This window comes from Dreissena polymorpha, chromosome 16 (assembly GCF_020536995.1).
Source record: "Dreissena polymorpha isolate Duluth1 chromosome 16, UMN_Dpol_1.0, whole genome shotgun sequence".
Taxonomy (NCBI): Eukaryota; Metazoa; Mollusca; class Bivalvia; order Myida; family Dreissenidae; genus Dreissena; species Dreissena polymorpha.
The window spans coordinates 33810903-33837145 of NC_068370.1; the positions used below are offsets into that span (position 1 = coordinate 33810903).

Below are 26243 nucleotides of genomic sequence, written 5' to 3' on the forward strand. Positions count from 1 at the left end.
GAACTTGAAATAAGTAGGTTAAAAAACCAACAAAATCAAACCAAATGATTAAGTAAGACGTGCATGAATACTTTTATGACGTGGTCTTGGGAATGTTTAAAAAAAAGAACAAGATTTTCACAATGTAACTCAGATTTTTAGGATGCTAAACAATAAAAGTACTCCAGACTCCCAAAACACCGTCTGTGTGAGAGACAAGACTTACGAATGTTGAGTTTGTCCAAAACATATCAGCAAAGAATCGGTCCGAATCTCCGACTTATGAAGTATTAATTCTATAAGTCTCTGAATAAAACAAACTTATACCAGACAAATGCAATGCAGGTTGTGTTGGTTTGTTTTTCTCGCAAATAACTTTATATACTGTAGATGTTCTGTAAAATCAAAAAGTTTTATCAGTTTGACTTGAACTGTTCATGTCACCTGTGAGGTCATTTTACTGAATGCACTTTAATGACGCATCCAATTTAAATGGTGCATAAAGGCCCTGTTGTTTGTGTAACTGCTAACCTTAAATTCTTAAGCCATATAATCGTAAAAAATTAATTGATACCACATAAGTGCATAACTTCAAATTTGCATAATTGGATTTTATTTTTACTGCATATAGTCAAATCCTAAATTCGTATTATTTTATTAAACTATATAAAAAATCTTAAAATATAGTATTGCCTTATTTATTATTTTATGCTAATGAATCTTAATAAAAACAAAGATACCTTTGAGAGATCCCAAAAATTCTCTTTATTTTAGTGGTCTTGTAATTTCATTTGGTCTGGCAAGTTTAGGCACATAGTCTGACCAAATTTCTGACACTTTTTGGGGTCTTTCAAGAAGTTTGATATTCTGCTTGTATATTCTGCTTGCGGGTAGTGCAAATACCCATTATTATATTGAGTGAGATAATCTATCAGTGTGTAATTAAACTGAAATCTTATAAGACCCAGTTCAGTTGAAGAGCTTACATGCTTGTGCTACAAACATGTGCTAACCACTAAGAAGTCTGATTCATGGTATCTCAGAATATAGTGTTTGTTCATCTTTTATAGGCCTGTTTGTAAGCTCGGCCCTTTGTTGTCGCAGTCTGTGTCTTTGATCGTAAGGTGACTAGTTTATATATGTTTAACCCAAGTTTGTAAATGTTACATTTGTGCTTTTTCCGGTTCTTTGACACAATTCTTAGATTATTGTGTTGACATTGTGGCAGGCATAGTAAAATATACTAAATGATTCATTTTTTACACAGAATTATGTTAATAGTGATAATTCACTCAGCCAATATTTGTGTGTGCTTTTGTGGTTGATTGAAGTCAAATCGTTTCTGTTGTATATTTCATGAATGCAAATAAGTATTTATAATCGAAAAGTACCCGATGTATGTATTAACATGCATAAGAAATGCAATTTACATTCAAACCATCTTTTTCTAACATAAAAATTCAAATTCAAGGATGATGCCATGAATATAAAATCCAGTCATCTCAAATATTTAATGTTTGTTATAATTAATTTAATTTACATAGACATAAGACAATACAGTTAGTACTTTAAAGGTTGCTGTGGTGAACGTGGTAATATCTAACCCCACTGTAGGGGAGTTCTTAAGATCTCTCCCAAAGACACCAAGTATTGGTTCTACCAATGAAACAAACTTTAAAGCATATTTATAAGCCTCAGGCTGTCTATGTGATCCAGCAAAAATAAATAGTATTACATTAAATTAAAAATAAATTGAGTAAAAATAAGATCCTAGTATGTCATTGATTTCAACTGATGTTTACTCAGTATTGAGTTTGCCCTATTGTCTTCTGCAGGATGAGTGATGTCACGGTTTGTTAAGAAGTGCCCGTGTCTGCGGCCAAAGATCCAGGAGGAGGTGCGCACGCTTGACTACCGCCACTGCAGCCTGCGCGACGTGCCTGGCGAGGTGTTCAGCTATGAACGCACACTGGAGGAACTTCTAGTAGACTCCAACCAGATACAGGACCTGCCACGAGTATGTTTTCAATCTGATTCACATATACATGAACCTTCCTCTGAGAAAATGGGGCTTACTGCTAATCAGGGACAATACTGTCCACTTTTATTTTTTGTTTTAGGTATGTCTTTCCTTTATGAAAATCTAGCTTAGGCAGTATATTGGTGCGGTAAGCACAGGAAAATCTGGGACGAAACTTAAGGCAAATGCTAGCATTCTCATTTACATTCTAATCCTTTACAACTCAGAAAAGCACTTTGACATATTTTTAATCCTTAGATACTTTATATGAGCAAGAAACAGCATAAAACCTTAACAGACTGCGAGGGACTTGTGCGATTAAAATAAAATGTTCACTGCATCATTGTTATTAATACAAATATTTCAATTGATCATACAAAATTGTGCTGCTTTATAAATGAAACATTAATTTCATTTAGAAGCATATTATAGAGCATAATGTATTAAACAACAGAATTTTGATTTCAAATTATAAATCTTCACCTCATTAATGTTGCCAGTAGTTTTACATATCAAAATTGATATACATTGTTTTGCAGTGAACAAAAATGTTTAATAGATTTATGAGAAAACTAAACATTTCTCATAGATAATTCATTTGCTTTTTACCTTGTATTTCATTGAGACATGACTGCCAGCATAAATCATTTTGAATCAATCACATTTATTGATCTTCACAACAGTAATTATTTAATTGAAGTCACTTGTAAAAAAATTGTATGTTAGTGCTTGTTTAAGAAAAACCAGTTTTGTTAAGGCAGTAAGTATGGGAACTTAGCTGTTATTTTTAGCGAGGCTGTTTTCGGAGAAAACCCGAGCTATTGTCATAGCCAGCTCGTTGTCCGCCGTAGGCGTTGTGCTAAAACCTTAAAATTGGCCATAACTTTTTAAATATTGAAGATATTTGGCATGCATGTGTATCTCATGGAGCTGCACATTTTGAGTGGTAAAATGTCAAGGTGAACATCATCCTTCAAGGTCTAGGGTCGAAAAAACAAACTCAAGGGAAGTAATAAGCTTTAAATGGACATAGTTATCTGACCTGCCCACATATATATTTTTGTGAAATAAATCAAAGCGGCGCAGTAGGCGGCATTGTGTTTCTGACAAACTCATTGTGGTAAAAGGTCAATGTCATCCTTTACGGTCTACGGTAAAAAATACAGATTTCATGCAAGTAATAAGCTTTAAAAAGGGAGAAAATTATTCAATATTGAACATAGCCACTTTATATATTTGGCATGCCCCTTGTCAAAAAAGTGAGCAAAATCCGGTTATAACCCAGTTTTAAACTGGGTTTAACCCTGCGGTATTGGCACCGAGCTAAAAGCGAGTCTTTTAAACACACTTTTTGCTTACCGACTTGGTTTTATCTGAGTTGAATCTTGGTTTAACTCGCTTAAAGCCAACATAGTGGTTTTTTAACCGTCTTAAGTGGGTTTAAAGTGAGTTTTTTCAGGCATCTGTGTTTAACTCTGTGGTATTTGCACTGTGCTAAAAGCGGGTTTTTCAGACACGCTTTTAGCTTACCGACTGGGTTTTTTAGCTTACCGACTTGGTTTTTTCTGAGTTAAATCTTGGTTTAACTCGCTTTAAACCAACATAGTGGGTTTTTTAACCATCTTAAGTGGGTTTAAAGTGAGTATGATTTTCTACAAGTTGGTTTTTTGAGGTTTTTTAAACATGCTTAGACCAACTTCTGTCTGTGGAGTTGGTTTTAAGTGGGTAAAAAGTGTGTTTTTTATGTGAGCTATAAGCAGGCTAAACACGGTTTTTAAGTGAGCGAAAAGTGAGCTGAAAGCAAGCCTTTGTGCGTTTTTTTCACAGTGAAAACATGCTTTTAACTCGCTTTAAACCTAGTTATTAACAGTATTTTATCTGTGAAAAAAACAAAAGCAATTTGTGGGTTTGGGTAAGTTGATTTTTGTGGGTTTTAACAGTGTTTTAGTGAGTTTTTTTTAAGAAAGTAGTTTTTTTGTGAGCCTTTTGTGGGATTTTGCAGTGTGAAAAAAAAAATTTTGGACTGATATGTTCTAGAAAAATGGTTTTTGTGAAGCAATTACAACAGTTCATTATAAGCCCAATGTGGTTAAAAGGGAAAAAAACACAATGTGTACGAAAATTATGTTTATATGACAAAAATAGTACACCTCAAATTAATACTAACAGATTATTTTTACAATACATTATAAAATAATAGACATTTATGGAAGATTTTAAAGCAAAAGTTTGACCGCAATGGACCACTGCGGGTGGAGTATTTAGACCGCAGCTGCTGCAGAGACCTGGATCTCAGCTGTTGGAGGTACCTGAACCGCAGTGGAATGAGGAACCTGGATTTCAGCTTAAAGAGGGACCTTGACGGCATACGGTGTTGGGACCTGCACAGCAGCTACTGGAGAGACCTTGACCGCTAGGGGACCTGGAAAGCAGCCAGTGCAGGGACCTAGACCTGATCTTGGCGGGTGGAGGGACCTGGAAAGCAGCTGGTAGAGACCTGGAAAGCGGGCGCTGGAGCGACATGTAGTTGTTCCATTGATGCTGCTTGTGTCCTTCTCCTCTTGAGCAACTCTTATGCCAGTTGATCTGCAAAGGATTAATACCATATCACTTTCAAAAGGGCAAGGCATTCTTCAAACATGTTGATTGGTTATGTTTTTGTTCCACTTAACTATGAAATATTGCTGTTATGGTAATCTTGTTGCTTTAATAATAATAAATTTAAGTTATTTGCTTGTTGTTTTTGTTTGTTTATTTTTGAAATTTTAATCCCGTGATCACATGTGACTTAGCACTTTTCATCAATTATTAAAAGAAATTGCGTTTGGTAGAAAATGCAGTTTGAAAATGTACCAAGATGCGTGGTCTCATTTGGCTGTGTGGTCTGGTGGCATTGTAAATGCAATAACCTGTATAGTTTACCTCTCAACAAATCGAGCTTTCTTGGTCAAGGACAGGGCGAGGTTTTCCCACTCTTGTTCCCCTCAAGTTTGCCAGCTTGTGCAGGGTAAAAACCAGGTTTAAAAGTCCATACATCAGGCAGGCGATGATGCACATTCTTTCCAAAGGATCTTCCCAACGATGTCAATTTTGCCTTGTGGCAAGAGTTTAACCTTCAAAATTAAAATATATAAGTTCTAATTAAGTAAGAGGGAAAGAAATCCGTTCAGTAATAACCAGAAATAGATATAAATAAAATTTTAGATGACAATAACCATGAAACACAACCATAATTATTCACTGTACACAACATTTACACTTTTTCATGTGTAAGTTTATCTATTTTTGCTTCAAAATGTGTTGTTTATCCTTTAAATTGCAATACAATAACTTATCCATTTACATTTCCCAGTGACAATACATAAATATGATAATGATCATAATTAATTCAATAAACTAAATAAAAAAAGGGGTGAAGAAATGACAATACAAACCTGTTAAAACTGGTCTTCAGTATTCCAAAAACAACAACAGGCAGTTCAACCTCCTTTCCAACCAACTTATTATTGATTTCCACATTGCAGTAAAAAACACATTGTTTTCATCACACAATACTTCATGCTGACAGAATTTCAAGACATTTTACACTACCATTATAAGTCTTTCACTTCTTTATATTAATGTTGCTGAATTAAATTTAGCTCAATATTCAGTTGCTGACACCAGCTTGTTTTTCAAAAGTTGTTGTTTTCAAAAAGATAACTTCCTCAGTGCAATAGCCAATCAAAAGCCTTATATTTTATTCCACACAGCCTTATCTCTAGGACCCCATCAGTAGCCTTATCTACCCCTAGATAATCAGTACCCTGTTTAGCTCTGAATGCCTGACAGATTGTTATCTGTTTATTGTTAGTGGTGTGAAATAAGGGTGTTTTAAGGTATTGTCTTGTTATTTTGTTGACAGTTTATGTAACACAGGTAATGTTTGGCATTTTATTATTTTATTCCAAATTAAGAAAATGGATATGATGGTATCATATGCAAATATCAAAATCTTGCATAACTTATGTACAAAAATAAATAGATTATTTCCAAAATAATGTTTCCAATACCATAATTATTTAAATATGCAGATTTTACAAGTAAATACTGTTTTAAACAAATATAAACAATCATATGAGATTGTTTAAAAAAAAATAAAAAATTAAGACATAAAACAATCATAAGATATTGTTTATAATAAAAACAAACATAAAGAAAAAATTCAAAGTGAAACACAAACTCTTTCATTTTCATGTATAAAACTAAGCTTGACCATTGTTAGTTTTTGTCAGTGATACTTGTTGTCCATCTGTGAACCTGTGATGTTCTGAAAGAGCCATTTTCATCCAATATTCCCTAAAAATTATGGGGAGCACACAAATGTACAATAGGGACAATGGCAAACAAGCTGTAAAAAAAGCCCCTTTACAATTGACTTGTTTTATTTATGGCTATAAACATCAAACAAAGACCCAGTTGAAGAATTATTGTTTCATTGATGAGTTATATTAATAAACAAAAGACCAACTTGTTGAAAAGTGTGTTAAAGTGAGTCTTTAAGCCTCGTTGCAGCTCTCAACTTATTTACAAAAAGACCAAGTTAAACTCGCTTAAACCCACTTCTGTTTAAAAAAAGACCAACTTCTGTTGTAAAAGACTCGCTTATAAAACAAAAAGACACACTTAAACACACATAAACCAACTCATAAATAAAAAGGCTCACTTTTGACACACAAAAAACCGACTTCTTACTGAAAAAAACTCGCTTAAACACACATCTTCTTAAAATAACCAACTTTAAACTCAGTTAAGCACAGTTTAGCGCACATAAAACTCACTTTATTAGCAAAAACCAACTTCCGCTAAGAAAAACTCAGAAAAAACACAGTTTTATGTTGGTTTAAGTGTGTTTTGGTATGAAAGTGGGTTATTTTTTGACAAGGGGCATGTGTATCTCATGGAGCTGCACATTTTGAGTGGTGAATCTACAGTCACGATAGTGGCTTTTAATTATTTGCTACTAAAAATAGAGATTTGTTACAGACAAATTATTTTCAAGGGAAATAATTTATATAATTATAAATCTCGTATTATATATTTCCTTACCAAGAATTGAAGTTCTTTTCACAGTTACTGTACAGAATTATTATTTTTATTATTTATAACCCAAATGATTGATTTTTCAAAGTTTTTTTAAAAATGATATAATTATAATTTCTTTGATGTACTGTGGACTTATTTCCATAGATACATGATCAACTATGGCTATGAAAAAGAAAAAAAAAACTCTGGCTATGATCTCTTTTAAAGGCTCTATAAAGGTGAGAAAATAAATTATTTGCATATAAACTGGTCTAATTTTTACCGGATTTCAGTTTCCTGTGCATAAAAAATGCTCATAACACAGCTTAAGTGCAACGTTGTCAAGACTTATGAAAGATATACCTGTTTCATAATTGGTAGAAATGTTTACAACTTTGCAACTAACGTAATGTGTAGCGTCAAAGCGTTTACGTATGCTCAAAATAGCCAAAAGAAAATTAAATTTTAATTCTGTTTTAAACCATTTTTTACCAGCAGAAAGTTACTTATTAGATCACTACAAACGTTTTAACCATTTAGAAGTGACCAACTTTGTGAGTGATACCGGAAAACATTCAAAATTCAAGATATATTTTTGGTGACCTGAGTGACTTTCACTATCACTTTCCGAGTAAACAGCGATGTAAATAAACTGATTGTTTGTAAACACAATTGACTTGGAGGACACTATATTTTGAGCTCAAAACAAGTTGCATTGCTTATTTTTGTATGGTAATGTCCAATTGCATATACATATTGGTTTTTGATAACCTTTATAAATAAAATATGAAAAACAATAATTAAAAATCGGTAAATAATTACGGATCGTGACCTTTATAGAGCCTTTAAATCACAGGTCTTGGTTGTCAGTGATGTCTGACATGGTCATAATTGACTGTGAGACCCCCCCCCCCGTTGGATTGGACAAAATTCAAGGGAAGTAATAACCTTTAAAGGGAGATGATTTCTATGCCTGCCAAATGATAAATAGAAATTTTATTTCAATGCGGTGCAGTAGGGGGCATTGTGTTTCTGACAAACACATCTCTTGTTGGGTCACTAGGTCAAAGGTCAAGGTCACTGTGACCTCTAAAAAAATTAAAAAAAATTCTGACAAGCTTTCGCAGCCGGGCGTGGCACCCGTTATGCGGTGCTCTTGTAAAATAAAGGTTTTTATTATATCTATCCTTTAATGTGAAAAATTACTTTCAAAGTGTGTTAGAAGATAAACCTCGGTGTTAACAAATCTGACATTACATACCCCCTCCCCCTATTTGGTATACTAAATTTGGACTGATACAGATAAAATGGAACTCTTTGATTATATTTTCCACCTTGAAACAAAACAAAATTGAAGCAGAAATTAACTTATAATTGAATCAATTAGCTATTTGCTGTTTATTATTCATGAACATTTTCCACTGTGCATATATAGGAGGCTTTATATTAGGAGCTTTTTCTTTGTTCTTCTATATAAGAAAATGGAGCATAGGCAATTAAAGTTGCTGAAACTGATAGAGAGCCTTGTTAATTATGCAATACACCTGATCTCAATTTGGGTTATTATTGGCTTTTGATGGTGTCATTATTTGATTCAAGTTTTATAGTTTTTCTGTGTGAATTAGTTATGTCTATTTACCAAAACATATGCCATTATGGCACCTTGTTAACTGGTGATAATGAGCGCAAACAACATGAAACTATTTGTGCAATGTTAACAGTTGGGGTCAGTATATTTGCTGGACAGTGTTGTGTATATTCAGTACTTACTGTATCAATTAGCACTGAAATGGTGCCTGAGCACTAGTACTAGTTTTATCTATAATTTTCAAATGTTATGGAATGTCATTCAAATGTGACCTAATATGTGAACTTTTGTTTGTTAACTCTTATTTTGTAAATTTGTATTCCAATGTATTGAAACAAGAATCATTTCAGTACATGTATGTACAAGGTAAACAGTTGCCTTATGTTGTTAAATATTGAACTAAAAGCTGATTTCAATAGGGACATCCTGCCTTATTTGATATTAGTTCCCATAATTAATCCATGCAGCCTTTTCAAGTTTGACTCGCATTTGCGGATCATTGAATAGGATTTTCCTTGCTGCGTATGTAAATATGATAATATTATGCATACACAAATTGTGAGGATATTTGAATAGAATAATGCAAAGAATTGAAAGCCGTAATATTCTATTTTGAAAGATGCATAATGTTAAAGCTGCTGAGATCAAATTCACACAGGCTATATAGGAAATTATACTTAAATACTGTTTGTACTGTTTTGGGTTTGGTAATACATTTGTAAATATGATTGAATAGATGGCAGCATGGAATTGTAAATATATGAAATCAAAGATGAACGAAATACTTTGAATGTGTTTTTGTAATTTTTAACATTGACTGTTGCGTGCTTGATATTTTTAAATGATTTTACACGGGAATGAACACTTGTTTTAACCTATCTTAATTCCTATGCATTTGGTGATAATTCACTAATAGTATTGTGGGTACTTGGCATATAGCTTAGGATTTGATATGAGATTCATACATTAAATACGTAACTTTGCGACTTTCATGTGAAATTGACAAGTTTGTTTCCCCTGTCCATTAAGAATTGTAGCTAAAACATTCAGCACAAAATTTTTTAATAACAAGTTTTTATTATTGAAATTAATAAAACAAAGTTGTTTCTTTTTTCCCATAAAATGATTTATCTTTCATCTTGTGAATGAGATTTGAAGGCAGTCAAAAACCTGTTGCTAAATACATATAACACCACAAAATAATATAAATTGTTCATATTAATTTTTACATGTATGAATCAAACCAAGACTTTGACCAAAGCTTTATAAATACTACTTATGTACACAATGCCATCAAAAAAGGTTTGTTTAAGAGTAATTTATGTCAATAAATATCCCAACATTTTGTTTACTAGCTTTATCAATGGTCCATTCACATCCATTGAAGAAGAACAGAGACCATTCTTTGCTTTTTAGAATGAATGCATTAGTCGGCTAATCATTTAATATCCTATAACAGGCGGAAAGTACAGTTTTTGTACTCATTGATTTTGACATTGATTTTGAGATTAGCTCAGACAGTTGAGTCATGAAGTAAATTAACCCTTTCAGTGTGGAAACCGAATTTTAAAGGCCTTTGCAAACAGTTTGGATCCAGATGAGACGCCACAGAACGTGGCGTCTCATCAGGATCCAAATTGTTTGCTATTCTGATAGTATTCTTTGAAAAAAATAGAAGAAAATGCTTATTTTAGAAATTCTGCAGACGACATTTTAGCAGACGACAAATTTCCCAGCATGCAAAGCGTTAAAGCAGAGCAATCTTATATTATCAAATGTTTGCATTACAACAATGATAAAGATCAGATTAGATTTTCCACAATAACCAGGTTTATCAGGTTAACAATTTTACATTGGTGCAGTAAACCATTCTAAGACATAATACATAATTACACACTTTATTCGACAGTTACTTTTATTTCCAAAGAAAAGTGTTCAAGTATTTACATCACCAACTTTAGGTATTTTTGAACAGTTTAGAAGTCTAAAAGCTGAATGATAATACTTCATGTACAGGCTTGGCGAAATTGCCGGTCCGCCGGTCCTGACCGGCAGATTTCAATTTGGTCCGGCAGGTTTAACAAGAATGTCGGTCCTGGTGACCGGCAAAATGTGAAATGATTGCAAACAAATCTTTTTTTTTCAAGTTGAAAATTCGAAGAGCTAATCGCTTACTACATCATGAAAATGAAATCGCTCGTTGTTTTGATGTTTGCTGTAGGTTTGTTAGGTACAATTAGCAAATCCAACTTGTTACACAACACCTACTTTAAACTCGTTTGCAAAATCGCCAACTGCGTTGTAACAAAAAAGATCTTGATAGCTTTTACATATTTTTCGAGTAGGATAAGGACAATAAAATATGGTATCGTGATCAACACAACCATATGCATACGCCATTTTTCATAAGTGTAAAGAGTACAGTGCATTATGGGGCAGAGCTTTCATTGGACGAGCGAATTTAAATTTAGATTGAATGCAATACGATACATGTACAAAGAAATGTTTTTATTGCATCATATGCAGTGCCATGTAAAAAAACGTGCTTCCCGGGGACTTTCTGATACTGGTCAAAAATGAAAATGAATCTCTGTTAACAATTACACTGCGTTAGCATGTAAATAAATCGTCTTTTTTATTTAATTAATTACTAGTAAACGTTCTGAAAAATGAAATGCCTTAATCATTAAATGTCAGGTAACGTGTTTTGTACTGTGCGCAGTATATTTTAACAGCCGCTCCAAACTGCAATCATATTAAAGTAAGAATGTTTAAATCGTTTCGAATAACTTAAATTTGATAATTATTCGGCTTGCACATACGTTATTGAAATTATCGCACCGAACCGTTCTAATAGGGAATACATGTAATAAAAACTGACACGCGAATTTTTCACAACATGATTGACATTACACAACCGATTAACACCAATTAGCTGCCAGTGTAACCTCTAAGCGATTAAAATCAATTTAACGGCCGGTTGAATAAAGAGATCAAGATGTGATCGCTGCCATTTTTGAATTTTCTAGTTAAGTTGTTGTTGCTTTACGGTCCGGCTAAATTTTCTCCGGACCGGCACATTTTCTGAAATGCCTGTCCGGATGACCGGCAGATTTTTTCTAATTTCGCCATGCCTGCATGTACATAGACACTTTTGAAGGGATCAAGAGAGCAAACATTAAAATCTTTTTGACCATTTTGAGTCATTTTTAGCTCTGCTGTTTTCGAAGAAAACCCAAGGTATTGTCATAGCCAGCTCATCGTCCGGAGTCTGCTGTCCGCCCTCCGCGTTGTGCTAAAACCTTAACATAAGGCTCTAAAATCAAAGTGCTTCCACATACAACTTTGAAACTTCATATGTAGATGCACCATTTTTGGGTTACTCGGTCAAAGGTCAATGTCACTTCTGACAAGCTATCATTTATTCAAAACTGTACCCACAGCTGAGTGTTGGCACCCGCTATGCGGTGCTCTTGTTTGAGAATATTATGACCAAAACAGAAAGTGTTTTGAGTCAAGAGATGTCATGTCTTTAAGCTTTAATCCTTTGATTTCCGCAGTTAAAAATTTTAACTTTATAACTTGATGTCACTGATATGCAAATCTTCAAGAACCATGACGCCTTCTTGCCGTGAACATTGGCTTTGTGATAGGGAGATATTGATTTGTGTGTCTTGTATGAAAATCGTGTGATTACCTCAATGTAAACAACGTGCCCCGACATTCAAATTGGTTATCAAACAGAAATTGATTTTTTACATTAAGTGGAGATTGGTGGTGACATCAAGAACAATGTTTATGAAAAGTCTATGGGATATTTGGGTTAAAAGCAAATCAAATAAAATCAGTGTGTTGTCTCCTGATATCTAAGTAATATCATGCTGGTTATAAGAAAGACTATCTTGAATGTTTGTTTAAAGTAAACGCTGGTTTCCGCTAGTTTGTGACCAGATAAGTTCCACTCAAGAGCAGACATCTATAGCTGTGTAACATGATAATGCTATCAGTTCAAGTGGGGTTTTCTGGGGCCATCATGTTCACTTTGGCCTAAATTAATTGTCTAACAGGTGGAGACTATGGACCCTTAATTCCCTACATGCACTTCTTTGCTTCAATATAAAAGGAAATCTTCAAAATTATTGAAAACAATTGGGTGTCACTGACCTTTCTGGTGGAAAGTACATATTGTTTCATGTTAAATAATTTAAGGTATTTTTTTAAAGAAAATTCATAGTTCAACTTACAAAATTTGCGCACAATCAAAGATGGACTTTAAGAAGGTTTATAATATAAAAATTCCAGCATTATTATTGAAAAAGTAATTTATTGCACATAATATTATGACCAAAACAGAATGTGTTTTGTAAGGACTGTATGGTCGGCGGCGTTTATGTACGTTGTGTGAAGAACCTGAATGATTTCAGGTGTTCCTTACCTAATCCATATTAAATTGAGTCACAGTGACTCAGTATCCATTGCAGTCCAATTGAGCCAATCTTTCACGGTCCACTCTTACCTCAATGACAGCAGTCTAACTTCATTGACGATGGTCAACAGACCAGAAATGCACTGAGATTCAGACAGCTTCACGCATGTAGTTGTATGCTGTCACGCTCTGGTCTGTTGGGTAGGCGGACACAAAGGATACACCGTAGACGTTTTTTTACGATTCTCTTAGTAAGGAGGTGTTACAACTGCCAAAATCCTCTTTATTTCCATTGACATTTTTCATTGTGATGGTCTGACCGACCTGAGAGGGCAGAAATAAGAGGATGGTTTGAGTGACATTCAAATGAAGGCCGATAAGCAGTTTCATGGTACTTTTATCATCAAGTCTTTCATCTGAAAATACAATTTTGTTAACCTGGATAGCTTTGATAACCTCGAGCTAATATAAACCCTTTTGTGTAAAATTGTTCTCCAATACTTTCCCAAGGAAATATGACTTACTTCTATTTTCTATGAGATACCCTAGAGTCTAACATTTTTATGTCCCCCAGTCTATACTGGAGGACATATTGTTTTGCCGTCTGTTTGTTTGTTGGTTTGTTGGTTTATTTATCTGCATCAAACTTTAACATTGGCCATAACTTTTGCAATATTAAAGATAGCAACTTGATATTTGGCATGCATGTGTTTCTCATGGAGCTGCACATTTTGAGTGGTGAAAGGTCAAGGTCATCCTTCAAGGTCAAAGGTCAAATATATGGGGGACATAGTGTTTCACAAACACATCTTGTTTTCTGTTATCTTTAATCCTTCAGAAGAAGGTGCTTGTCTCCCAAATAGCCTGGGTGTGTGGGGAAAGGGGAGGAGGACACATTTATGATCTGATCAAAGTTTAAGGCTGGGAGAGGTAGTCATTTAATTTGTTAATTTTTACAAATAAAAAATTTCAGCATCATATACTTGCTATTTTGGAGACTGTTCTGCTTTTATGGCACTAGGGAGCTGTTTTACCACCAGAAGTATTTGACTGCCTTCACATCTATTTCAGCAGCTATTTATTGCACATTTCATGCATTGTACTATTGAATATATCAGGCATGGTATTATTGTTAGCATTTTAGGTGCTGTTTACTGCATATTTCAGGGATTGTTTTTATTGCATATTTCATTATGGTATTATTGCTTGTATTTCAGGAGCTGTTTACTGCGTATTTGAGGGATTGTTTGTATTGCATATTTCATGCATGGTATTAATGGTTGTATTTCAGGAGCTGTTTTACTGCATATTTCAGCGATTGTTTGTATTGCTTATTTCATGCATGGTATTATTGCCTGTATTTCAGGAGCTGTTTACTGCATATTTCAGGGATTGTTTGTATTGCATTTTTAGCATAGGTGCGTTTACGCACCTATGCTTATGGTATATACTACATTTCGAAAATCCACATCGATTGGTTGCCCTTTATGAAGCCTTACCTGATCAAAAATCAGACGAAATATCTATTTAATTTAGTATATGGTCATTCTTACAATTTTTTTTTGGAAACGTTTTTCTAACGTTTTATTCCAAGAATATTGCTGACACCGTTTTTAGTGAATTTTTCTAAGACCGTTTTATGTCAAAAAATCTTCTTATAACCTAAAACAAATTTCGTTCGTAAAACAATTCTATCTGCACTATAAATCTCAATCTCCTACGCAGTGGCCTCCCTTATACTAGAAGTTACTGACCGGGCGAAGCAAGGGAAGTAACTGCTGTGAGGAGTTTCTATAAAAATCTGCATTCAGAAATCTGTATTCAGAACTCAATCTGTTGTGCACGTCTGCATCTAATGCTTACCACAAGTTTTACGACAAATTCTTGACGCAGACGAATAGGGTAGCGTCTATTTTCATTTGTGGAAAGAATAGTTCGATACAGATCTGTCCGTGCTTAAATTTTGAAAGGCTTGGGTAATTATTTTTCATAAGCGTTTCAAACACTGATGTAAATGGAAAGATTATCTATTTAAATAGTCGGTAATTGTTTGAAATTATTGATTTGAGAAATTCGCGGATTGCGATATCGAACTACATTATACCAAGTGACGCCATTCTTCCCTGTATCTTGCACCTATGCTTTTAACGCCATCGGCGCTCTCGTTTATGCATGGTATTATTGGATGTATTTCAGGAGCTGTTTTACTGCATATTCCAGCGATTGTTTGTATTGCTTATTTCATGCATGGTATTATTGCCTGTATTTCAGGAGCTGTTTTACTGCATATTTCAGGGATTGTTTGTATTGCATTTTTCATGCATGGTATTGTTGCCTGTATTTCAGGAGCTGTTCTACTGCATATTTCAGGGATTGTTTGTATTGCATCTTTCATGCATGGTATTGTTGCCTGTATTTCAGGAGCTGTTTTACTGTCATGGCCTCCGTAAGCTGAGTATCAGTGACAATGAGATCAAGCAGATACCAGGAGCCATTGGGCAGCTCATCAGCCTGGAGAACCTCGACCTCAGTAAAAATGGTATATACAACTACCTTCATACCTGAATGTATTCTTGTAAAGTTTTAACCTATTTATTTTAGCTCAACTGCTTCAAAAGCCGTAGGCTTTCTGAAACGCCATTGTGTCCGTTCCCTGGGTAGAATAAATACTTGGTGTCTTTGGGAATGATTTAAAGAACACTCCCAATGTGGGGATCGAACTTAAGACCACCCAGTCATTACACCATGACGCCTTTAATCTACATGAAACAAACATATTTTACGCCATTACAGTGACAAGATTACTTTTTTAAGACATGTTGCGCTTTTGTTGCAACTTTCATGGTTCAAATATTTTTATTTCTGTTGTCAAAAAGTCAAAAATATATCCAAAAAAGTTTCCCAGGTTTTCATCATAGTACCAAATTGTTTTATGGCATTACTTTTGTGTCATTTCTTTGGAAAGCATTCTTTTGCCCTTATTTTGGGGAAAATAGCAACACTATTATCTTTTTATGGATCTTCTCCACATCATTTGTAAAGTTCTCAGAAGAAAGGTAATACATAAGTTGAAATGTCAGATAAAAAGCTATCCAATTAATTACTGAATTTGTGGCTTCACTTTGAGCTCTAAAACCTGCATACAATTGCACTGCCTTGCTAATACATATGTTTCCTAAATTGCAGGTGTAATTGATATCCCAGAAAACATCAAGACCTGCAAGTATCTACAGGTGGTGGATGCTAGCATAAATCCCTTGGGGAAGTAAGTGAGGGGATGTTTTTTATTATGTCTACACAAGGACAGGGTATTTTGGAATCTCTATGTTTGTTTATCTGTCGAATTCTCTGCAAACAATTTTGAAATAGTTTTTTTTCCTACAACCTGGGATATTTTTACCCTTGCGTCCTGCATAGTTCACACACTTAAATCACAAGAAAACATTCTTTTGGTCATAAGCATACTGGATGCATATTATTGAGATCTCAAAAATTGATGAAGGAAAAAAAACACTAGGTGAAATTCATAATGAACTCACTTTACTATTTCCAATGTACTGCATGGTACCACATGCACTTTACTGTATAAATAAGTACATCATATAAACAGGTTAACAAATACAAAGTTAGTAGAATCATGCCTTCCAAAAGAAAAATCAGCAAACAATTACAAGTCTGTTTAGTATGCCGGAGTTAAGTAATTCCAAACAGAAGATTATGAAGTCTTAAAGTAGGCAAAACGCCTAGATTTTTCTGGTCTAAAGGGGTTCAAACATATGTGGAGAAGAAGCTTTTTTTACTGAACAGGAGCCTTGCAAAAGTGGAAAATGGAAATAATAGGTTAATTAAACACTTGTAAAAGACTTGTAACATGGACAAGTATTTTTATTATGTGTCATAGTTTGCTGTTATTATGCCCCCCTTCGAAGAAGAGGGGGTATATTGTTTTGCTCATGTCGGTCCGTCCACCAGATGGTTTCTGGATGATAACTCAAGAAGCATAGGCCTAGGATCATGAAGTTTCATAGGTACATTGATCATGACTGTCAGATGACCCCTATTAATTTTCAGGTCACTAGGTCAAATGTCAAGGTCACAGAGACTCGAAACAGTAAAATGGTTTCCTGATGATAACTCAATAATAATTAGGCCTAGGATCATGAAACTTCATATGTACATTGATCATGACTGGCAGATGACCTCTATTGATTTTCAGGTCACTAGGTCAAAGGTCAAGGTCACAGTGACAAAAAACATATTACATATTATGCCACTACAACTGACAGCCCATATGGGGGGCATGCATGTTTTACAAACAGCCCTTGTTCTTTTTGTTTTTGTTAAAATTAAATTTGACTTTAAAAAAAAGTTGAATACTTCGTAACTTGGGACACATTGAAATCTTGAAAAAAAAATGTTTTAGAACAAATCCTGTCTTAGGACCCATCTTTTCAAATCCTATGAATATCGCTGTGCAACAAGTGGAAACATCACTTGCTTTTATTTACCAAAACAAAATAATTATAAAAAAAAATTCCTTGAATGCTAGAAAGAACACCCAAATTTCTTTGTTTATATGCTGAAAGCACAGTCCGGCTTTACATAGACATAATTTTGTTTGTTTATTTTAATAGAACAATAGTAGTGTTTAAATTTGATATTGTCAAAATTGGTGTCAAGTTGTTTTTTTTTAACAATAGTCAAAGATCAACATGTCTATTCCACTGAGAAACAGATAATCTTGTTGTGTTCGCTATTTATGTAAGAAGTTTTGATTTCATGATAGTCACTTTGGCATTGACTCGAGCAAAGGTCTTCCAACACGCGCATGCTGTCTTTGATTGTAAAACCAAAGGTCATTATTTGATATAAGAACTTTTAATTAAAAAGCCATTAGTGCTTTGCTAACTGGGAAATAGACAAAGGTTTGGTTTATGTCATTTTGCCATTTGATACATTATACAATGAAAACTTATATTATAATTATGTACAGATGAAAGGAAGCCCATGGCCCCTGTGACCTTCAATGTGAAAAAACTGATTAAATGGAAACATTATTCCTTTAAATTATTTGGAAGTAATTTGTCAGGTTAGTCATATATCCATAAGTTTGACACATGAAAGTTTTATTTTAAGACACAATATTTACTATTCTGTTCTCAAAAACTTACATAAAAAACAGCAAATAATAATACCTCTGCATTGTGTTATGTGTGAGATGTCCATTTTTAGCATGGTGTTTTCGGAGAAAACCCAAGGTATTGTCATAGCCAGCTCGTCGTGTCATCCGCAGTTCGCCGGCTTCGTGTTAAAACCTTGACATTTGGCTCTAACATCAAAGTGCTTCCACCTACAACTTTGAAACTTCATATGTAGATGCACCTTGAGGAGTTCTTCACGCCACACCCATTTTTGGGTCACTAGGTCTAAGGTCAAGGTCACTGTGACCTCTAAAACATTCTGAAAAGCTTTCATTTATTCAAAACTGCACCCGCAGCCAAGCATGGCACCCGTTATGCGGTGCTCTTGTTTTAATATAAAATACACTAGCATAATTCTTGAGATGCTGAATAATAAGATAAACAGCATGTTGCAAGTGCTCCATAAATCACAGGAAGTGGGGTACATGAAGTAACGTCCTTTATGAATTAGGAGTTCAACCAAGCTAGCATATTTGTATATTATATATATTGAACCCATAAAAATAATACAAACTGGTATATGTTAATTTTAAAATGTGAGTAAACTCTTTACAAAAAATGCCAGGGCCAGCAGGCCAGGCTACACTAATTGTGATCACTGTTATGGACCTTGATTTGTTGTGGTACATGTTTGTTGATATTTTCAGCCATTTTTATGAACCTTCAATTAAACACATACCGGAAACTTCTGGTATAAAGAATTTTGAGGGGTGTGGTATTTTCAATAAAAAAAGAAGAGACATGGTTGAAATTGAATCCTATAAAAAAATTAAATTGTTTCAAAATGATTTCAAGCGTGGTTTTAATGTAACAAAAAATACAATTGCTAAATAAAAAAATCCCATTATTTTGCTTCTTTTGGATTATAATGTGAAACTATTCAATTTTAGGGTCACAATTGCTAAATAAAAAATTCCGATTATTTTGCTTCTTTTGGATTATAATGTGAAACTATTCAATTTTAGGGTCGATAAAAAAGCTTTAATTTATTTCACAACCATAGAAGCTTTGCTTGAGATTTTTTTCTTGTTAGGTGTAATCATATTTATTTTCTTGGGTTAGGTTTCAGATCTTACAATAACACAAAAACCTTGAGATAAATTAATGATACTTCTAAAAAAGTGCGCCTCTGTGTTTGTGTAAGGAAATAAAATGCAATTTAATGTCTCTGCTTTAAGAATTGATACTTTGTCCAACTTTCTGTGAAAAGATAAGACATATAAAATCTTAAGGCAGTGTTAACAATACAAACATATTAAAAATTACTTTGCCTTATTTTGTGTCTTACAGAATTCTCTAAAAGTTTGAAATAGCTGTTGTTTACTTAGTAAATTATGTTTGCGTTATAACATGTTATTTACATTCTTCATATTTTAAAGTTTTTTCCTCAATATTTTTTAATAATTACATGGTAAATCTCAAAGCGCATTAATTTTGTATTTATTTTTACAGGCTAATTTTCTGTATTTAAAGACGTGAAGTTTTGTTGAAAAAAGAAATGATAGATATGTCTCATTAACTGGGTAACACAATAGTTATAGTCTATTGTATCAGTTTAAAATAAAATATAGTTAATGAAATTAATGTAACAAAAAGTGCTTAAATTTTCATATGCTAATGGAGACAATAAATTGGTTCTATGAATGTGCATGAACAGCATTAAAATAGTAATAATAATTCTTAACACAACATTCTTTGACACCTTATACTCAAGGTTTTGTGGAAGAATGTGCAATTTTAACAATAATTGAATCGGTTTTAACTACTCTTCTAATGCATTTATGTGGAGGTGTTAAAGCTTCATGATTTGAACAATTTTAATGTCTTCTAAGCACATACTGGTAAGCAGAAGGATGGTCTCTGTAGACATTTTCTGTTAAGGTGGTTTCGAACAATTGTAACCCCTCCCCAATTGTTGTCATACTCCTACATAAATACATTTTCATTTTGTTTCAAGGTGTTGGATGAAAAAAAAATCTCAGAAAAGTTTATATATTCTATTTTGTGCAATTTACTATTTTAACAGTTAATAAAGTCCCCTTTCAGTCCAAAAGTAATTACATGTCAGATGAAGAGTCCATATTAGTGGTTTGTAAATTTAAAAAAAGTATCTGCAATATTATTGTATTCAAACCTAGTAATGCATAGTCGTACTTTTCCATTTTTAGTCCATAATGTAAAAAAATAAAAAGTTTGATTTATTTTAGGGCATTGCTTTGTGTATATATTTTTAGGGTTGGGATTGATGGTAGATGCTTTCTTACCTTTTTTAATCCATGCATTGTGTACCAATAAGTAAGAGATTTAAGAGGTTGACAGAAGAAACTGAGTCTAGATATTTTATCATTGAATGGCTGATCTACCAAGATAACAACTGTAATTTGTCCTACAGTGGCTGCCATCCGCTATAAAGAACCCATAAATACTGCTATTTTCAAAGCTGCTGATTTTTTGCTTACGCACAATCACATCTGATTATGTACTGCAAATTTAGCCATTAAAATGTCAAAGATAATTGTTACAAATTTTTTTGCAGTTGTTCTTTAATGGCTCTAGTGTGTACCTTGCATTTACAGAAGTGTTTATCATGCAGAGAAAATACTAGTCTTAAACAGCTTTTACATCTATTATTAGATAAGACTATCATTAGATCCATGCTCTAACCAATTAAATAAACACTTTCTCGGTCAAATTGCTACAATTTTTAGCCCACCCGCCAGTCCCTCATTATTGGTTCAGTTTGAACAATTTGGGTGATAATGGGTAGTGTTGACTGTCTAGGTGAAGAGGGTTATTTGGGTACTTCAGGTATCTCTCTAATTCCTGTTTGAATGTTTGCTATTTTTGGCATTAGCAAGATGACAGATTCCCACATTGCCTGGGAAACAAATTGGCGTTAAGAAATTATTGCGGATTATATATATAATCTTATGTAATGAAGTAATTTAACAGACTCATGATATAAACTGTCTAAAATCTTGTTAATTTCTGAATGCAGTGAAGTGATGAGCTGCGTCCACCATATATAAAACAGCTTCTGATACCCATACAGTAAAATAATTGATGGCAAAATGCATACATGCCATAAGTCCTGGATTGTCCGGGACAGTCCCGGAAATGAAGAACTTGTCCTGCTGTCCCGGAAATCTGTCAAATGTCCCGGAATTTACAAAATCCATATATACATGTACCTTATCTTAGGCTTAACTGCACCTCAAATCTGTATATATCTGCAGCGTCTCCATGACAATGCCTACCCGAATAGGCAGACTACGCTACGTGTCAAAATCGATCAATTAACAGAGGTCCTGTTATCATATCGATTGCCTCACGTTCGCGGTCAAACCGAAAAGGCGGCATTGTTTAATGTGGTTGTTAATTGACTTTAATCTACTACGTCATTATTTCCCGCTGCGTAAGGGCAAAGGATAGTTGTTCACACATCTGAAGTCCAACATCGCTGAGTAAAAAATTAAAAGCATTTTATGTTCGCACGTTTAACCGACAAAGAAGTTGAGTAAAAAAGTGAGCATATAAAAACGTCATCCTCACTAGGTTTATTATTGTCTTGTTCTAAACCCCTAGTAAACATAACGTTAAAAATAATAAGTGAATTTGAATTGCGTTTGCCATGTCAAAACTTTTTATTTATAAATGTCATAAATGAATAATGGCGTATCAACAACTATGCATTACACACCGGTCTTAATAACAATAACGCAGTGACGTCACCATCTATGTTTAGAACGCTTACACTGAAAACACGTAGCTTGTATCTAGTAACGGAAGTAGTAATGTTTAATTTGACGTTAATAGATTAAGTGTATTTCGGATAGGCTTTCGAACTTATGCAATTAACTACGCGAAACAAAAAAAACGAACCAAAAATGCATATGTCTATAAATATCGCTACATTTTATACATGTCCCGGAAAATCGGCAAAAGTCCCGGACAATTTAACTCAATGTCCCAGAATTGGTCTGAAAAATTATGGCATGTATGGCAAAATGAATTGTTTACAGTATTTTAGATGGTAGTACAGTATGGTAGTAAGTTAAGTATGTCAAAAGTATACATTCTATAAAATAAAAATACTTTTATTTATACGTAATGTTGTTCATACGAGTCAAATAAGACACTTGTTTAAGAAATCAACATTTGTTTAAATTCTTCAATCTAGTTCAATACATATAGATGCAAAGCTTTGTATATTGTATCAATCTCTGTCTAAATGTTTCCCTAAAACCAATATATGCAAAATGTTTATACAAAATCCTTGGGTTTGATTGTTACTTTGATAAGCTATAAATCATATGCAAAATGCTTCAAATATCGATCTATTGTTATGAATACAAAATCAAATAAGAATGCATTTTAATGTGACAACATTATTTGGTCTAATTGGTCAATTAAAATTATGACATCTGAATTGAACTCCTAATTATAAAGTCCAATAAGATATCAGATTTTTTGGTTATAAGAAGGAATAAGGGCTATAGTTTTGTAGCACTAAGGGTTTTAATATTTTACTATTTGCTTCATTATCTATAGTTGTATCAGGTCATTTTATTTGAAATAAACCTTAATGAATACTTAAAATACACAATTACTCGCTCGTTTATCTAAAAGAATGTGTGGCATACAGTAGTTTTTACTCAATTTACTTTTAATAACGTTTTGTCAATTGACATTTTGAGGTTTGAGCGTTAAATTCCAAAGTAGTTACTAGAGTACAATGGTTATATCTTTATAAAGCATAATAATGTGTTTTATATTATACCGAACCTACCATTTACATGCCAGGCACTGTAATGCCTTGCCAATAAGTTAAAATAATCAAACATGATTCAAAACAATGCTTTCATCATTCTGATCTTCTTATAGTATGATTATTAGTATTGAAACTATTTCACCTGCATTTCTCCATTTTTATGCCCCGGAGCGAATGATCGGGGGTATGTTATGCCGCCGGATCAAATGATCGGGGGTATATTGTTTTTGGCCTGTCTGTCATTCTGTCACTCTGTCATTCTGTCCCAAAACTTTAAGTTTGGTCGTAACTTTTGCAATATTGAAGATAGCAACTTGATATTTTGGTATGCATGTGTATCTCATGGAGCTGCACATTTTGAGTGGTGAAGGTTAAGGTCATCCTTCACGGTCAAAGGTCAAATATTTGGCTTCAAAGCGGCACAGTAGGGGGCATTATGTTTCTGACAATCACATCTCTTGTTCTAATAGATGTTGTGTATCTTTTAATTCACTGATTTTGCTACTAGTTTCTGTAAAAGGGAACCGTTGTGTGTGTAGATTAGAAGTTTATTTACAGGTCCTCTGCATCTTCACAACAACTTTTTAAGTACAGACCTGAAATAAAAATGGAAACCGTTAACATCATACATATACTATTTAGTATTGTAGTATATTCAAAGGGTAATTCACTGATCCAAGTTAACTATGTTTTCTGTTTCTGTATTTTCAGATTACCTGAAGGATTTTCACAGCTGCCTAATCTCACTCAACTGTACTTGAATGATACATTCTTGGATTACCTCCCTGGAAACTTTGGAAGGTAAGAGTAGTCCCCACCACCATCCCGACACCTTTGATGCCCAAACCCCACCCAAATATTCTCAAACATGTGCTATGTCAAGGGCCAAAATTATTAGTTAATGTTTTTTTAAACGATGAATTGATTGATTTGGCCAAAACTAATACTTGTTATTTATATTATTGAAGCTTTTTCCATACAGGTTAACACAAATAAAAACGGTTTTCGTATGTATGCAAACAGTTGCTCAAGTTCCATTCTTTCCATAAATATTAATGGTGCTGTATGTGTCTCATTACCAACACAAAATCAATTGTCAATTTCTGAAGACTAGTTAATATTAAATAAATGTTCATGAATTGTTTAAGCAATTTTTTCATGTCCTAATTCAATCTTGATAGGACACACACAGGTTTATTAGAAAACCTGCATAATAGAAGTACTTAACTCTCCACAAAAACTGTATTTCTGCACGAAAAATCTTGTCTTGAAAATGTATGATCAAGTGACTAAAACCATGTACATTTCATGAAGAAAACATGGCTGACATTTAAAAGCAGGGCTTTTCACCCTTATATAACAGGGGCCGAAATTCAGCCCCTTCCCAATCGAAAATAAGGTCTTTTTTTTTTTTAATAAAACATATTGGGCATCTCCCAAATTGAAAGCAATGACCTCTAATATGATTAAGGATGCACCACAATATGTCTTTTAATACTTCTGCACAATGAAAAACCCTGTTTCAAAAACTTTTAAAAACACGGTCATCCCAAAATAAGCAGTTATCGCGCATGAAATTCCCAATTTGAAAGGCCCCTGGCCTACTCCCAATATCCTGATGAAAAGCCCTGAAAAATTTCTTGTTTTATTTCAATTCTGCCCATCGCATTAAAAAAAATGTTGTCTGCAGCATGTATTGAAAACAAAAAGATGTATTGAACCAAACTTGATAAGAAGTTGGATCTGAGTGAAGGGATATGCAGTGCACAAGAGTGATACATCTTGCTTCCATAATAGCAGAATTATGGCCCTTTGTTTGTTTTTGTATAAACATTTTGTCCTGTATATACATCAAAATCTAGAAGAGGTATTACCTTAAAACTTCATAGGACCTATGACAAATGTGTAGAGATATCATGAATGGGAAGTGCAGTGCATAAAACCATAACACTTGCTTCATAACACTTATTTTTAGAGTTATTGTTCTTTGTTAGTTTAAAAAAAAGTCTATAAAAGGTATCAACTAGAAAATTCATATATAGGCTGATCTCGTTAAGCAGATGTGCAGTGCCTAAGAGTCATAACTCTTGCTGACATATTTTGCGATTTATTTCACTTTGTTAATTTATTACATTAAAATTTTGTTTGGGGAAAACCATGCAAACTATATTCATAAACCATATATCACAATGAAAGAAAGTTAGGTGCTCAAGAACCATAACTCCTTTGACAATTTAACAGTTATGCATTGTCTTGCTGTGATTTCATCTAGGTTGTATCTGGACTGTAATATTGGGTATTGATATCATTCCTGCGCTCCTGAGATTTTTTACTTAAAAAAAAACGGCCCAGAAATATGGATTTTTTTTTTTAATTTAAAACTTCACCCATAAGTCAAGTTGACTTTTAAGGTCAATTTTGGGAGCGTTTTTAGTTCGACTTATGGCTGCAAATGTACGGTACTATTGGCAACTTAAAACCAAATGTCCTAAATGAGAAAGTATTGGTAACTTCTTTAATTGACATGGTATAAAATTAGCTGAAAATATTGAAAGCTTTTAAATTTTGGAGCTAAGTTTGTTTATAGAAGTGGTACTTTTTCATCAGAAATAATGAAAGGAGAAGAAGATAATGGGTGGTAGGTATCAAATTGAGAAGTCTGCTTCAGTTTAATACAACATCAACATATCAGATATACACCACTAGTCTTTATAAACCTATTAAAATGCATACATTTATGTAGTGGATAATAAAGAATGGTGTATGATTTCAATAATGGTCTTTTATTATGTATTAATTGAGTGTGGCTCGAATGCACAATAAAATGCATCATCACATTATAATATGGCGGCACTTTCCTATGTTGAATAATGCATGAACATATGTGGTGTTAAATATGATCTGTTTTGGGGTATCTTGACCTACTTATATTGTGTGAACCCCTTTAAAGAATTGATACTTTCATTCATCAATGCTTCACAAGCAAACAAAGATTTATACTCAGAGTTTCAGATAAGGATCCAGTCTAAGGGGTATTTTACCCCCTGATATTATTGTTAAAAGTCATTTCACTCCTTTGTTTCAGCAATAAAGGGTACTTAGGAATATTGAAGGGTATTTTCCATTTCCATAGAAAACTGACACATGGCGTGTTTGATCTAGAAATGTTATTATTTGTTATTTTTTTAAACACA

At 33.6% G+C, this 26243-nt stretch overlaps 1 protein-coding gene across 8 annotated transcripts in view; it reads left to right on the forward strand.

The window, feature by feature from the left end:
* Positions 1 to 26243, forward strand: part of LOC127861382 (erbin-like) — a 100703-nt gene that overhangs the window by 31481 nt on the left and 42979 nt on the right. For all 8 annotated transcript variants that reach the window (XR_008040190.1, XM_052399803.1, XM_052399802.1 and 5 more), the window contains 4 exons: positions 1815 to 1996; positions 15499 to 15616; positions 16264 to 16342; positions 23761 to 23850. Coding sequence is in view for 7 of the 8 variants with exons in the window: in XM_052399803.1 (XP_052255763.1) it covers positions 1823 to 1996; positions 15499 to 15616; positions 16264 to 16342; positions 23761 to 23850 (461 nt within the window). In the remaining variant the exon portion in view is untranslated. The remainder of the gene's footprint in view (positions 1 to 1814; positions 1997 to 15498; positions 15617 to 16263; positions 16343 to 23760; positions 23851 to 26243) is intronic.